The 16777-nt window shown below is 37.8% G+C and overlaps 1 protein-coding gene across 3 annotated transcripts in view; it reads right to left on the reverse strand.

The window, feature by feature from the left end:
• SLC15A2 (solute carrier family 15 member 2) overlaps nt 1-16777 on the reverse strand; it is an 86814-nt gene that overhangs the window by 65664 nt on the left and 4373 nt on the right. For all 3 annotated transcript variants that reach the window (XM_033855771.2, XM_033855772.2, XM_019922612.3), the window contains exons 2-8: nt 15411-15600; nt 13488-13575; nt 12743-12884; nt 4697-4789; nt 3499-3598; nt 1575-1665; nt 1212-1289 (exon numbers count right to left, since the gene is read on the reverse strand). In XM_033855771.2, coding sequence (XP_033711662.1) covers nt 1212-1289; nt 1575-1665; nt 3499-3598; nt 4697-4789; nt 12743-12884; nt 13488-13575; nt 15411-15548 — 730 coding nt within the window. In that variant the 5' untranslated portion in view covers nt 15549-15600. The remainder of the gene's footprint in view (nt 1-1211; nt 1290-1574; nt 1666-3498; nt 3599-4696; nt 4790-12742; nt 12885-13487; nt 13576-15410; nt 15601-16777) is intronic.

Below are 16777 nucleotides of genomic sequence, written 5' to 3' on the forward strand. Positions count from 1 at the left end.
TAAATTATAGTGAAAAGTCAGAGAACTGACTTATTAGTACCCAGAAAATTGAAGCAGCTGACTAATGATGACAGCTAACACTTATTTAACATTTCATAATTTATTAAACATTTCCATTACAGCATCTCTTTTGATCTGCATAATTACTCTGATATGTAAATAATATTATTGTGCAATGATCCAGAGAAAAAGACATAGTACTAATCAGAGGAAAACCAGGAAAATATTTGGCTTCAAAGGGAGAAGGAAGCAGAGAATGCATTATCACAGGGCTCCAGGAATTACGCATAAATTTCCTTGGAATTGGAATTGCAATCTGATATAATAATATTAGCCCCCCCCCCCCAACCCCGGGTAGAAAATAATCAGATGGAACATTGAGTCTCTGGGCTCTTTATCCTCTATTGAGCTCTTTATGTGTTTGGACTGGATATCTTCCAGTGGGGGGTGTCACCCAAAGGCTCAGTGTGAGAACAGGTTTCCAGGTCAATGATTAGAAACAATCATGTCCAAGTTTCCCCTTAGGCTGTGTAAACTAAGCAACACACACATCCCCCTTCCACTTCCATTGCTGGGTTCCCTGTGGTAAAGAGAATGCCACTTGATCTAAGTTGCATCAGTTTCCCCCTACTTATCCAATTCCTCTTATTCTCTTTGCTTAAGAGCAAACTTCTTGGGAGCATTGCAGAGCAGGGCAGAAACGGCTAAACCTAGAAGCTACTTTAAAAGGCCCAACGAATTTTAAAAGTCTTTCAATTACCAGATAAATAACCATCAGATGAAATAAGCTAGTTCAAAAGGAAGGATTAATTATTTTCCTTGCTTCATTATATACTGTAGTGTAGATCAGTACATCTCAACCTTGACTACACATTAGAATCACCTAGATACTTAAAAAATTACAGATGCCAAGGCCTTATCCCACAGAGATCCTGATTTAATTAGTCCTACATAGGGTCCAGGGATCAGTCTTTCTTAAAGCTCTCTAGGAAACTTCTTATTAGTTATGTAACCTTGGGCACTTTTTTTTGAGGTTTCTGACTTTATTCAGTTAATTTATCTCCAATGTCTAGGGAAAACCCCTATAATAACACTTACCTAATAGGTTAGTGTGAGGACTGAATGAAATAGTTTGTGTAAAGTGCTTACATCACCCTTTACATGTGGAAGGCATCAGTGGCTATTAGTTTCCTTTGCCCCACTGCACTTACCAAGAGCTATCACCATAAGCAATCCTGGAACTCCAAAAGCCAATGCATAGCAGTCTTTCCCAAAACATTGCACATCTCCTACAGGAAAACAAAACAAAACAAAACAAATTAATCCTGAATCTTAAGTCTTTGATGTTCTATTCTGTAAACTCAGGTTTTTGAGGTCATAGACATAGCCATCCTCTTTCTTCCCATCACCTAATCCACAATCCTTCTTTTAGGCCAGACAAAGCAAGGTTAAAAGAAATTCTCTCAGATTTTCAAACCCTTATAAAAGGAGAAGATGGACAGGAGGAAGACTTGAACAGATTTCTGGCTGGCCTGAGTAAAGCTTATACAGAGTCCCTCAGAAAAGATACCAACCTCTCAGCATGGGTGTGACAAATGTAGAAATCAAGCTCCCTGCATTGATGGAGAGGTAGAAGACTGAGAAGTATCTAGTCCGTTCCTCTGCCTGAAAAAAAAAAAAGGCCAAATCATCAGTGCAATATGCCTCCTACCTCCACCCCCTACCTCACGTTCAGACTAAGTGAGAGGTACATACACAGAGACAGATTCAGGCACTGCCTCTGTGAATGTGTATGTGAATATCATATCAGATATTTTAACACATATCTCGCTGACCCCAGACAAACATTTCCCTATCTTTCAAACCCTAGTACAAGCATCTTTAACATTCTTTTACCCCTTTATCTTGGCAAAAATGATCATCTTGTACACTATGCCTATGTATTGTGTCCTATACATATCTATTCTAATATTAGTTTCTTTGCATTAAATGTCTGTTTCTTTCTGTAGGTTGAGTTCCTTTAGGGCAGAAATTGTATCTTATTATTTTCTGTATTCCCCACTAGCATAGTACCTGTTATACTACAGACAATAAATGTTTATTAACTGAATTTATTAAGTGATTGAGTGACTAAATTAAATAATTGATTTTGTGGAATGTGTGGTAGGAATAGGACTAGAACATGGGACAGTGGAGTAAATTGTCCGTCAAACAGGATAATTTACCTAATGTTTATGGGAAGTCTGCCAAAGAGTATAAAAGGATGTCTGTGGGCTTGGAAATGGCTGGTGGAAACCTGGAGGTGGGTTTGTACTATTATTGAAATATCTTTGTGGAGCAGTTACAAAATGAAGCAATTTTCAAATACAGTTGCTGATGCTTTATTCATTGTGCACTTCTGTGCTTCATTCTGACACCCCAGATCTTTTCCTGACACATCAGCACAATCCTCATTTTCTATTTATGGTGTGTTTTGCTTCCTCTTCTGGTCCCCATTTAAACTCATTACACCAATCTATGGGTATAGTTCATTGTGCATAGAATCCCACTTGCCAGAGGTTGGTTATTTCTCCAACGTCAGCAAGCAATTATGATCTATGGACCCTCAGGCAGATAAAGAATATAAAATAACTCAAATGGTCTGAAGGGTTAGAGACATGAAGGAAGACAGGACACAGAGAAAGAACAGAGTGAAAACCCAGAAACATGGTAACCAGCTACAGAAGAGGGAATAATACATGGAGACAGACAAAAAAGAAAACTGAGAGGAAAAAAGAGGAAGCTAGAAACGTTAGCTGATCTAAGAATAGACTACTTCCCTTGCCTAGTTGTCACTGCTTCCTTATACAGGCCCATTTTTACCTTTATTCATACTGTTTTCCCCTCCCACTGACAGTGGCAAGTATTTAGGAAAAGAAGGAATGATCATCCAGACAGGTTCATCTAGAGAAACTCATTCTGTTTTATTCCAAATGGTCCTTTTCCCCTTTCATAGAATCTCAAAGCTAGAGATGCTTAAATCATCTCCATACTACTCATCACCTCCCATTCCCAAAGTGATTACCATGTACCTTCTTAAGTAACTCAAGTGAGAGTAAACTCGCTACTTCCAACTATTTGAAGTTTTTCTTTCCATCAAGCCAGAAGCTAGCTTCCTATAGCTTTCAGCCATTGACCTTTGGTTTAATTACTGATATCCTTCAAATATCTATAGACAGCTAAGATATTCTCTTTAATTCTTATCTTATCCAGGCTATAAATATCTCCATTTCCCTCAACCTTTCTTCATAAGAGCATCTTTTAGTCCATCTACCACCCTGGTCACTTTCCTTTGAAATGTTGCAGTTTTTCCCTCTATTAATGACCAGTACCCAGCACTGAACACAGCTCCTCAGATATGATCTGACTGGTGGATCACTTCAATCTTGGCAAATGGTTACCTGCCGTTTGATGCCTGCTCTACATTCGTGAAAAACACAGAAATTACAGGACTCTTACATGTTTTTCTTCAAACTGGTCTCCACCAAAAGCTGCCACACAGGGTTTGATACCTCCTGTCCCCAAAGCTATTAGACTCAAGCCGACCATTGACAGGACTCTGAAATGGAGAGGTGAGAGTACTAACCATATTGATACTAAACACAACTGTAGAAATAAAATATAGAGCTACAAGAGAAAAAAAATGTGTACAAGGGCAAAGACCTCCTTCACATTTCTACACTGTGGGCATTTTCCATATGCCTTCAGTCCTAGGGGAGACTCAGGTACACTTATAATCCTTGAGTTTCTGCCAGAAAATATACATTACATGGTGAGATGTGTCCCTGATAGTTTCATTTACCCCTTGTGCACAACAGATAGAAGCAGATACTGAAGGAACTCCAAAGTTAAAGCACTGGTTCTCAATCTTGTCTTAGTCAAAGGGACACTTCAATAGAATGACCTTGTGAACCCTTATCCCACATATCCTTAGTAACCACAAAATAAAATGTTAAACTAGTCATAACTAATAGGAGTAGTGTCACTGATTTCTGAGGGGACAAAAATAAGGAGGTATTTAATATTTATTAACTTTCAAACAAAATTCTTAACTCATTGGAAAATACACATATAGGCACAGTATAAACATGAATATGTACGACCTGCTTCTTGAACAACTCTAATCTTCTCTACTGACTGAACCAACAGACATCAGAATCTATCAAGAGTCTCTGGCATCATAAACATCAAGAGCTTAATAAAGAGGGATAGAGAAACTGGAATATATGGAACTACACATAAATGGGAATAATCCAAGCTTTGAAAATGAATTCTACAATGTATTATAAGGAAATATCACAGACATTTTTTTTTAACTCTGGTAAAGGTACAATGTGTGGATGGGTGAATAGGTGAGGGAATATGGAGGGCATGAAGGTTTTAATGTCTTCAAGCACATGAAGAGTTTTTATCAAAAGGATACTAACTGGGCATTCTACTAGTCCCCAAATATTTAATAAAAACAAATGAGCTCAGATAAAGCAGGAGAGTTCAACTGGTCAAAGTTTTTTCCTTAACCAATTTGGTATTAAAACAGATTGGAAAATAAAGGGACATCATTGGTAAGAAGACAGAAAAACATCTGTAATGAATGTGTGAGACATTTACCTGCCCAATGGAGGAAAAGTGGTTTAGTTTATTCCATGATTTTACTCACGTGTGTAACATTTGTCCCCCCAGTATTGGTAAGGCACCCATGGACTTGATCACATGGCCAAGCACATACACCAAGGAGAGATAGATGATTGTCCTGTTGAGAGAGTTAAATCAGTCAGTCTACAAACAGAATTCAGAGATTTGAGTAATTACAGCCTCAGAGTTCATACTGTTCTCAATGCCAGGATAAATGGAGCGGCAGGAGGAGGGGGTAGAGGAGGAAAGAATTACCTGAGATATGCAAATAGAAATAATAATGGTGAATGAAACAAATAGTCTAGAAAAAGAGACAGTAACTCTTTACCCTGTAGTGTTAGAGATAATGGACATTCCTTTCTCATACCTGCTCTCTTTTCCCTCACTAACCCCACACAAACACAGAGTACCCCTGATCTTGTGTAGATATGTCATGACCAGGTTGGATTTGTAGCCAGCGATAATGTTTTAAGTAAGGAGAACCAGAAGAACAGGATACTTTGACCCGAGGTTTCTTCCAAGGAATGTCTTTGGCTCTAGAAATCCATAAGGGTCAAGAAAGAATGTCACATAAACAGGAAAAAAGGGATGGTTAACACAAAGAACTTTCTCTAAACACAATCACTGGGATATACAGAGAGGTAAAGGGCTCTCAGGTTCAGTCTGAACACTTGGGTTAATTGTAATCCCCACCACAGTTTCCTCATGGACAATTTCCCAAGGGTAAGAAAGGAACCAGGGTCTTTGAACAGACTTTCCAGTGATATAGCTCATGCAGTTGATAGGGACTTGTTGTTATGCTGTTTTTTCAAAAAAAATCTGAATGACAAACAGGAAGTAGAAGAGTGAGGAATTCCAGTAAGAACATATGTAGAGATATACACACTGAAACATGGCATACTACCAAATATACAATGTGTATTATTTGTATTAGGACACCAGTATTCTCTCTATATATAAGTAGAATATTAATACTAGAAGGAACTTTGGAAATTATATAGCTTACTTCTGTGATTTTGAAGTGTTATATGCTAATGTGGAATATAAAGAATGGAATGAAGGTAGCAGAGAGGCTGGAGATGTCAGAAATCTCAGAATGTGGATTTCTCATTCTAAATGCCTAATCTTCCTAGGTTGGCTCTCCAGGGAAGGGATCTTAGAGGGTTTATAATGGGAAGCAGGGGATAAGAAAGCTGAGTGACTAAACCAGGGCTAATTAATATTAGGGGAAGGGGCAGCCTTTTCCAAAAGGCCTTGTAGTGTCTTCTGGAGAAAAGTTTCCTTCATTGGAATAAAAAGAATGAATAGAAAGAAAGGGAATAAAAAGGGACTGGAAAAAAAGGCCAAAAATTATGAACACAAAATAGATAATCTATGCTAAATCATCACAGAGAAAAAACAAAAGGAGTCTGAGCTGGAGTGATAGTCTGCGTTGGGAGAACAGGGCAATATCAGGTTGTTGGACTAAATGAATGAGAGAAGTGTAAGTGCCTTAAAAGGAAAACAGGCAACCTTCTAGGTGAAAGATTCAGGGAATTAGTCTAGAATGTGAGGAATATAAGACAGGAAGCTAATGGCAGAGAACTTTAACAGAAGTAGAGAGAAGTCAAGAGAGACTTGGAAATTCTGCATTTGAAATGGAGTCATTGGGGTCATTACAATCCCAACCACAGGACACAGATCTGTTTTAGATAGACTTGACCAATCTTCCATTTGCAAATGAGGAAAGTGAAATCCAGAGAAGTCAAAGGATATTTTTAAGGTGACATTCTAATTAGTATTAGGATTAGGTCTAGAACTTCCACTTTCTTACAGCCCAGCATTCCTTCAATTTTATCATGAACAAGTTAATGTGGAAAAAGGAAAGGGAAGAGAAAGAAGTTTTAAATTTTATTTAACTGTAAGAATATCAAAAGCCAGAGACATTTTTAGTTAAAGCTTAGGAACTGAGAAGGAGTATGTGCAGTAGGCATATATTATTGTACATACTTCCTCTGATGGCAGAGGAAGAGACCTAGGATAAAGAGGGTCAGCTCTGATGAGACAAAAAAAAAAAAAAAAAATAGTGGGGGAAGGACATGCTATAGACACACTCAAAAAAACCCCAGAAATTGTAGAGAAGACGTCCAAAAGCATATTTGGCAATAAACATATTTAAGAGAGTGGCTTTTAGTGATTGCCATGATCAGGAGTCCAGAGTAATAGGCACAGGTCACAAGGTAAAAACCAACACTAGGGACTATGACTAAAAATGTTATTCTCTCTTAAAAGCAACTAAGCATCAAAAATTGCATCTGAGCATGTAATTAACCCTCTCAGTAGATGTTTATAGAAATAATAAAAATCCAGTGTCCATGCTTAAAAATTTTCTTTTCCATTTTATATCCACTGGCTACTCTTTCCTGTGTGTAGCCCTGAAGGAAGGTTCACCTCTTTCCTGACATAGCGAGTTCCTTATACAAGAGTCAGGGACCCTGGGTACCCATTTTCTCTTAACAAAGCTATGATTCTGCGACTGCAAACAGAGGAAGCACTTTTAATAAAAGTTGTTTACTAAATTCAGATGTTTCTAATGTTATAGGATGTTTTTCATCCTGAAGATAACATCTGAAGAAAAGGAGAGGAGTTTTAAATACTTATATGCTTATGTTGCTGTCATCATTGTTTTTGTACATGTGAGCTCACACACCCCCCGATAGAACAAGTTACTCATGTTTTCTCCAACTCACTTTCTCTCAGAAAGAGATACCAATTCATCCCCAAAGAGTTTTGTTATTTAAAAAGCAACCACAGGGTTTCCCTGGTGGCAAAATGGTTAAGAATCCGCCTGCCAGTGCAGGGGACACGGGTTCAAGCCCTGGTCCGGGAAGATCCCACATGTCACGGAGCAACTAAGCCTGTGCACCACAACTACTGAGCCCGTGTGCCACAACTACTGAAGCCCATGCACCTAGAGCCCGTGCTCTGCAACAAGAGAGCCACTGCAATGAGAAGCCCACTCACCGCAACTAGAGAAAGCCCGCACACAGCAACGAAGACCCAACACAGTCAAGATAAAGATAAGATTGGAGCTGATTTCTTTGATTTGCTTTGGTGTTTTCACGGCAGGAAATGCTTTCAAATCATTTTCTGTGTGTAATCTGAATGCAGGTAAAGAATTCCTCAATTTGTCAGAATGCTAATTAAATGTAATAATAATTTGTGTAACCTGCTGTGATACTAAAGTGGCTAATGACAGTCACTTGGGTTTCCAACCAGGAAGGGTTTGTTTTAATGCACATGTCTAATTTAAGAAGTTCACTGCTTTATTATCATGTAATATTGTCGTTTGCTTGAAATAGTGCAAAGCAAATAGTTGACTGATCACTCCTTAAGAATTTATGGTTTCTTGTAAAATCAACAGAGAATCTATTTCCAAAGAAAGAAATATCAAAATTAAGTAATAATTTAAAAATGTACGGGGAAAGTATCTCAGGCAACTCATAACAATTCCTAGATGTTTTTTATTAGTCCATGATGTTTTCACAGTAAGAAAGGCTCTAAATTTATAGATAAATGCTGGGCCTGCTACCTTAATATGTGAGTGTGGTTGCCCTGGATGCAGTGCAGAGGATACACAGAGGTGATAATTTTGTGCTCCAAGAGAATTAATGGTGGAAAGTTACACGATGCTCAAATAGCTCCTTCCTTAGGAAAAAGGAAACTATCCAAAAAGTCACACACCTAGCAGAATCTATTGGAACCTTGGGACTTAGATATTTTTATAATCCTATTTCTTTTTTTATAGAGCTTCAAAAAATCATCTTTGTTCAAAAAGAGGAAATATTTTCTTTACTATAAACGGACAGAACTTTTCTCATATTTTCACAAATGTTGGTGTTCTTCTATTTCAGGAATTAATTAAAAATGTTGTCATCAAATAAAAATTCCCATATTATTTAAATTTTTTTTTTTTTTTTTGTGGTACGCAGGCCTCTCACTGTTGTGCCCTCTCCCGTTGCGGAGCGCAGGCTCCGGACGCGCAGGCTCAGCGGCCGTGGCTCACAGGCCCAGTCGCTCCGTGGCATGTGGGACCCTCCAGGACCGGGGCACAAACCCATGTCCCCTGAATCGGCAGGCGGACTCTCAACCACTGCGCCACCAGGGAAGCCCTAAAATATTTCTTTTATTATTATCAAGTGTCAAAGGTAATCAAGGCTATTACTCTTGAGGCACAAAGCAGATGTTGACATAAGAATGCTCTTTGTCACTACCCCTTATTGTCGTATGCCATGGTGCCAGTGATGTCTCACCCTAAACCCTAGAACCTATGACTATAATGAGATGTCACTTCTTTAATTATGTTATATTATATGACACAATTGACAGTAAGATAGTGAGATTAACTAGATGAGCCTGATCTAATCATATGAGCCCTTAAAAGCAGAGACTTTTCTCTGGTAACAGAAGGGGAAGAGATTCAAAGTTCGAGAAGGGTTTGATACACCATACTGATAGCCTGAATATGGAAAGAACCATGTGTCAAGGAAAGGGGACACCTCCACCTGAATGATGGCAAGAAAATAAGAACCTACAATGACAAGGAAATGAATTCAGGCAACAACGAATGAGGCTGGTGGTAGATTATTACCCAGAGTCCAACCTAGGAGACACCCAGACCTGTGAGCCAACTGACTGCCTCCAACTTCTCACTTACAGAATTGTGATATAATAAATGAATCTGTTTTTAAGCCAAAAATAAATAAATAAATTTATTTTAAAAAAGTAGCTGAAGTAGAGATTAAAAAAAAAAAAAAAGGAATCACAATACCCACAACAAAATAAGTCATCTTCACACCTGCCCACACCTACCTCAGTCTTGTGCCTACATTTGAGTATCTGAGGGTGAATAAATTTATTAATTGAAACACTTGCTGTGCTGTGGGCCTGTTATGTACCAGGCACTGTTCTAGGTGCTGTGGATAAAAATATAAATGAGACTTTGTCTTCTAAGTGTCTGAAGAGGTATTAGATTCATATACAATAGTTGTGATAAGACAGAGTTTGGTAAATGTCACATGAGGGTAAAAAATGAGTTCAGAGAACTTTAGATTACTTCTGGCTAGTGGTGAAAGACGTGGGGCAGAGAATACTCCACTGCATAGGTGGAATTTGAACTGAGCCTTAAAGGGTTTGGACATAGAAGGCTGGGGAGGAAGGAGATTCCATGAAGTAGAAACTATGCAAACAGACATGGAAAAGAATGTCCCTGTTTATCATTAGGTAAGTATTAGTATTTGGTTTTTCTCTAGTGTACATTTTTGAAAGGGAGTATGATAATAAGAGCAGAAAAGTAAGTTGGATGCGATTAGTAGACAGTGTGTTAGCAGAAATTTTTGAGCAGAGTAGTAATATGAACAGAGATTTCTTTTAGGAAGATTAATTTGACAGAAGTGCACAGATTCAATTGTGAACAAAAGATATGGGAAGCAATGAAAACATCATACACGTCCATTTCAATAGCCCAATTTAGAGGCTAATGAAAACCAAAACTAGAGTAGTGGTGATTGATGGCCATGGGATTCAGTGTTGAGGAGGGAGAATGTGAGAGAGATTATAGAAATAGAATTGGCAGAATTTGAAAACTGATTGGATGTGGGAGTATAGGAAAGCTAGGAGAGAGGATAAGGTGGAATATCCAGGAGATGAATGCTAACATGCAGTTATAATGCATAAGGGCGCTTGAGTGACAGGTTAAGATTACAGAGTTTGAGGAGCCATTAGCATATAGGTAAAACTGACACCGCAGAGCCTGCTAAGGGAGAATCTGGAGAAAGGGAAGAGGGTAAAAGGTATACACTGGGGAAATGCCTACATTCAGGAAAGAGTAAAGTAAACAAAAAGCAAAAGAAAAGCCAAATGAGGAAGAATCCAAAAAAGTAAAAGAACCAGAAAATACAGTGTTAGAGAAGCCCAGGAAGTTTCAAGAATTTAGGAGTGATAACAGACTAAAATGTTAAAACACGTTCAAAGTGAATAAGAATTTAGAAAAGACCACTGGGTTTGATAACAAGGAGATCATTACCAGTGATCTAAGAGAGAAGAATTTCAATAGGATAAAAAGATGACATACTATATATTATTTCACTTACCGTAATCTGCTTTGTATTAAAGCTAGTTGAATATGAACACCATGAAGCAGGTATTATGTCTTATTCATCTTTTTATACCTCATGGTTCTTTGGACAAATAGAAGTTGCTCAATAAACATTTACTGAATTAAACTCGATCAGCTTAAGTTGAATCTGATTGGATTCTACTGCACTGCATTACATTACTCTACCCTAAGGAGTGATAATGAAGAGTGAGAAAGGAAGGCAACAAATAATAAGTGATTCTTTTAAAAATCTGAAGGTAGTGATTCTTTTAAAAATCTAAAAAAGAAGATAGAAAAAGAAAGGTTAACAATAATTTTGTTTGTTTAAAGGTCTCATATTTGCCCTTGCTTCTAGGTACAGGAATCACAAAGAGTGTCTCTGAGGAAGAATTTGAAGGAAAGAGATGGAGGTATTGAGGGTACAAAGACACCAAGGAGAGTGATCTAGGTGACGGTGATACATTTGTAAAAATTCATCCAGCTGTACATTTAAGACTTTTGGATTTGTGTACTTTATGTAAGTTATACCTCAATAAAAATAAATTCAAAAAAAATTAAAAGTACCTCATAAAGGATTGAGATTGAGGGCACGAGTGGAGGTTGCTAAATTTCCTCTGAAATAGTCAGGAAGCTATTACTTACCAAATCTCAGATCTATACTTTTTCAATCTTAAAGGAAGTCATTTTAAAAATAAATAAAATTACTACGTGATATATGTGAGTCTTTTATTCTATAACTGAATGAAGACTATATACCATGGTTTATACTTTCTTTCTGCACATAGTGCCAACCCTCTATCTGGATGGACTCGGTAACTACTACTACATAAGGAGCAAACATAGATCTCAGCCACCTGCCATACCTTTCCCAAGGCAAGAAACTGTGTTTAGTACTAAGTTGTGGTTGTAGCGCTATATTGGGTGCTGATTAAAAACTTTAGAAGAATGAATATATCTAGGTCAAAGTGAGATAGAAACCAATGTTTACTAAAGAGGATTCCTTGGAACACTAGGTCCACAAGAAATCCTGGAAAAATATTCCACGGTTAAATAAGTTTGGAAAATACTACATACCATAACCTCCTCTTGGATATTTTATAGTATGAGTTCACAAGTTAAAGGCTGTAAGAAGTCATGCAGTAAAGATACCTTTTTAGCTTTATTCAGCCTAGCATTTTCCAAACTTATTTGACTATGAGAGCTTTATGTTCCCATATAACATTCATTAGATCCTATACAACCAATTTTCAACAGAATGCAGTTTGAGAAATGCTAATTTAGACAATTCCATAGATGACAAGTCTACAGAAAATACCTGAGTGATGGATATCTAAGAGCCATCTCTAGCCCATGAGGATGATGTTATAGGGGACAAAAATAACACTATCCCAAACATATCTCTTGGTGCTATTTTCAGGGACTTAAAAGATACTGAACTGAATAGACCATTAGTCTAATTCATGAAGATATTTATTATATTATTAAGAAATAAACTACAGAAGGTTAGAGAAGAGAAACAGAGATGGTAAAAGAGCTAAAAAGAGGGATTCATAAGAAGATAGTAGAAGTGTTGGGATGACTCAATCTAGAGAAGAGATGGATAGTATATCAAATAACTACATTGAATTATAAATTTTCTTGTGGGTAGCAATCTCTATCACCTGAGATCAGAACAAGAACTAGTCTTAAATTACAGAATGGAAGATTAAAATTAGATAAAAGAAAAAAACCCTGCTGACTGAAAAGGGTATAGAAATATTGGAAAAACTGATAATGAAGAGACAAAACCTTTCTGTATTGTCAGTCTGAGAGAGATTCTTATTTGTCATGGATGACATAAGCATGTTCTTGCTTGGAAGCAAGAGGCTAGAAGTGATAGTCTCTGCACAATTAATATGTGCAGCTTCTTGGACTGTGACCTCCCATCATCCTTACTTGAATTTTCCCAACCATGAGTCAGCAATGGCTGCTCCCAGGATGGGAGTGAAATAACAGAGGCTGCTGAAGGCATGGTATACAGATGTGGAAGTGTCTTCACTCCAGTGCAGGAAATACAGGAAATACAGGGTCAGCACAGCTGAAGCAAAAAAAGAGAGACAAAATAAAATAGATGCATTAAAATGATTTATGGAGCAGAAGAACATTTGATATGGTCTTTGAAGTTGATCTTGACCTTCAACACTCCTATCAGTGAAGTGATGAGGGGTGATTGCTGGGCAGTAGAAGCAGGGCCCCTTGGAGTTGTGGGAGTAAATGGGGCTATGCTTAGTATACAAATGCAATACTCCTCCCTTCAGTCTACGTGTACATAGCATCATTTAGGCTAATCCAAAAGATAACATGGGGCTTCTAATATCCCTTCCTTCTCCTTCCCAGCAATGATATAACCCATAGACCCGAGGAACAGAAATGAAGAATGGAATGTCGATGATGAGAGTTTTTCCACTTATATTCTCATAGGCTGTGTTCTGATTTCCACTTGGCCTTTCTGTTCTTGGCCTGTATGAGTTAGTAGGTGAAATCCCATGAGGCATTTTTTGGAAGTCTTCGCCAAAGGAAAGGACCAATTGGATGAAGGCAGAAAGAGTAGATAAGGGAAATAAGTGCATATGAGATAGGTTGTTACAAACATGGGGTGAGAGTGAGTGGAGAAGAGTAGGACTCAGGGACACAAAATTACCTTTCATGCCATAATAGGAAAAGCGCTCACAGAATTCATTCACCACAATGAAGACAATACTCAGTGGATAGTTGGAGCCACAGATTTTCTAAGAAACAAAAAGGCAATGGTTCAAGCATGAACTATATTTCCCTGTTTAAACCATTAGATTGCTCCACAACAGAAAAAAATCATTTATTTTAAGTTGCCATGATAGGTCATGCGAAACAATGGCCCCTGCTCTTCATGAAACAGCCAGTATCACACTAAAAGTGCTTGCATTGCTGATTTAGCAGTGAGAAGCTATTCTGAATATTACTTTGTTCCTCAATTCATTTAACATGAAACTGCTCAGGCATTCCTTGATACTAGACACCAGGACCTGTTCATCTTCCCACAAGTACTAAATGAAAAGCCTGGGGCTCTGAGTAGGAGAATAATCATACTTATTTTCAGGAACATAACAAAGAGTTGGCCTATGGAGCACTTGATGTCCAGGCAGTCACACTCACATGTCAGTATCCTGCTTAGCTCCACTGTGCGGATTAACCTTTCTGTTTCCACTTGCCCCATTCACTCTGCTGGGAAAAATCCTAGCAACATGAAGGTTTCCCATTCAGTGGCTACTGAAGCCAGGCACAGAGCCTAGTACAGATTGCTAAAGGTAAGATGACTGATCACCTTGACCTTGGGCAGAGAGTTCTTAAATCTTGTCAAATTAAATGGCCATTGTTTCTATGAAAGAGAGATTCTATAACATTTTCATGTTAATCCTTTTGGGCATTAAAAGGACTACGCTATTTCATGCACTGTATCAGTCAGAATAAAAGGAACATCACGTATTATTTCAAATCCTTACCCATTATGATAGTCCAGTCAATATGAGAGGGGGATGGAGATATGTGTCCTTGGTTCAATCAAATCTTATCATGAGATTTTTATTGCCTTTTCTTATTCATAAGATGTACATACATCTTTGTAAGCAGCCTCAAATTCTTTGGGACCAGAAAATGTATAACTAAATAAATTAATGTATTCATTCTTTTATCCACATGGATATATAAAAACAACCCTCCAAAATGTTAATATACATTAACATATGATAAAAACTTGCTTGGAAGACAATATGAATTAGTCTTATTACCTTCCCAGCTCACAGCTCGAGAATCATGCAAACTGAAGTTTAGTAACACATTTCTACTAGCTATGTAACACTGTCACTGGCTGTGTTAACATACTGATCCAGGCCATGTCACTATACTTGGCTTTATACTTCAGTTTTGTTATTCCAAAGAAACTACCACCTCTAGAATACTACTACAGTTACCTCTTTGCCTGTAGTAAGAATTCAGTAAATACTGGCTAGTATGTCTGTATCCTCTCCATTTACAGGATTTTGATATGAGGACTGAATAAGAATTGGCAAGTGCTTTAACAAGTGTATAAAGTAAAACATTATTATTACTCTCTTGTTTCTCTGTCCTTTCTCCCACTGTAAACTGGAACACAGTAACAGAAACTAGATCTATTCTAAAACTTCTCTTGGTGGTCAGCATAGATTCTGTGCACAGGGGAAACTAAGGGCTGAGATTTTTTTTTGGTGAAGAAAGAACAATCACACACAGTTCTCCAGAAAGGAGTACTTGCCAAGTTTCCCTGGACATTCAAATTGCTTTTTTTCCACCCCAGAGAAACTCAGAATATACAATGAAATATAGCCAAGTCCTGGATACCAACTGAAGAACTCTACCTCTTTCTGCTGCTTCCTCTCCTAAGTTAAAGGAAACTTCTGTTTAGGTTTGGTTTACAGGTTAATTCTAACTCCAAGAGAGAATAGTTTTTAATACTCTAACACAGCTCAGCGTGAAGCTCCAGGGGCCAAGGAGGAGAACCAAAGGAGTAAGTCTGTTCCTACCAGAGACAGAACTGAATCTGAAGACTCACCGGAGATGGCTTCTTTGGAAAGCTGGGGGGTCGAGGTGGTACCTCTTCAGGGGAGACAGGTAAAAAAGGAGTTTCCTTGAACTCATTTGTCTGGAAGAGATTCATGGCTGGCTCCTTACTCTCTCTCTCTTCAAGCATTTGGCTTCGGTAGGCAGTTGGGACAGCTGCCAGGCTACTGTGAAAAGGGGGACTGGGAGGGGAAGAGGGGGTGGCTTCAGCAACTAGGTTTAACCCTGTGGGTGTCAGGCGTCAGCAGCTGCCTGCAAAGCAGAAAGCTATAGAGAAAGGAAGGATTGGGTCTCAGAGACTAGTTCAAAAGAACATTTATGTCACAGGGGAGTGAGAATAACACATCACGGGATGAGACAGTATAATGCTGGAAAATTTCAAATGAGTGAAAATTAGTTAAGAACACAATGCCTGGAGCATAGCTTAGAGCAGATTTTGAAATCGATTTCAGGGTAATAATAGCTACCATTTATTGCACACCTATTGTGGGGAAGGTTTATACACACACACACACACACACACACACACACACACACACACACATATATATTATATCTACATGTTCTAATTCTTACTACTATCCGCATTTTATAGGAACTAATGTCCTAAGAGGTTATGTAATTTGTCCAAAGTCATGTGGCCAGTAAGTGGCAGATCTGGAATTTTCACTATGCCACTACAGATTAGTATCAGTAATGCCTGTGGTCGTTACTTAGGAATGGAAACTATAGAAATAAAAACATAGCAATGTAGGGGAAATGAAATGCATCAAAGAGGGAAATAGAATTTGGAGAGATACAAAAAATGTTGATTTTTGGTTTTCAGCATAATAAAGTTCAACTAGAAATGTCTTATAAGCAATTAAAGAGGTGGAGCTGAAGAAAACAAAAGGAAAGGGTTGGTGATGTACATTTGGGAATCATTCTTCTCCTTTGCTAAATTCATTCCCTGTGTTTTCATTTTCTCACTTCAAGATGAATCCATCATTTAATTAGTAAATAAAATTTAATTTGTGTAAAAATTATGAGCCAGTTATTTTCTAGGAACCATTATAAACATCATATTTCTTAATTTTCAGTGAATGGACTCCCAAATGACTCCAGAATATAATATTTAGTTCTTATCAGAGGAGGAACAAGAACAGAGATGACAATGATAGATACATTTTAGACAGTATTATTTTTGCTAAGTCAAAGAGGTAAAAGAACAAGAGAGTACGGTGCCCATCTAGATGTCAATCAAAAGAAAAAGGAAAAGAGTGGCTAGAGAGCAATAAGAAAAATGAGGACTAAACCAAAAAAGAAGTCAGGAAACAGGAGAATGAATTATTTTATTTTAGAATATGAGAACCTATGACT

The sequence above is a fragment of the Tursiops truncatus genome, chromosome 4, assembly GCF_011762595.2.
Source record: "Tursiops truncatus isolate mTurTru1 chromosome 4, mTurTru1.mat.Y, whole genome shotgun sequence".
Lineage (NCBI taxonomy): Eukaryota > Metazoa > Chordata > Mammalia > Artiodactyla > Delphinidae > Tursiops > Tursiops truncatus.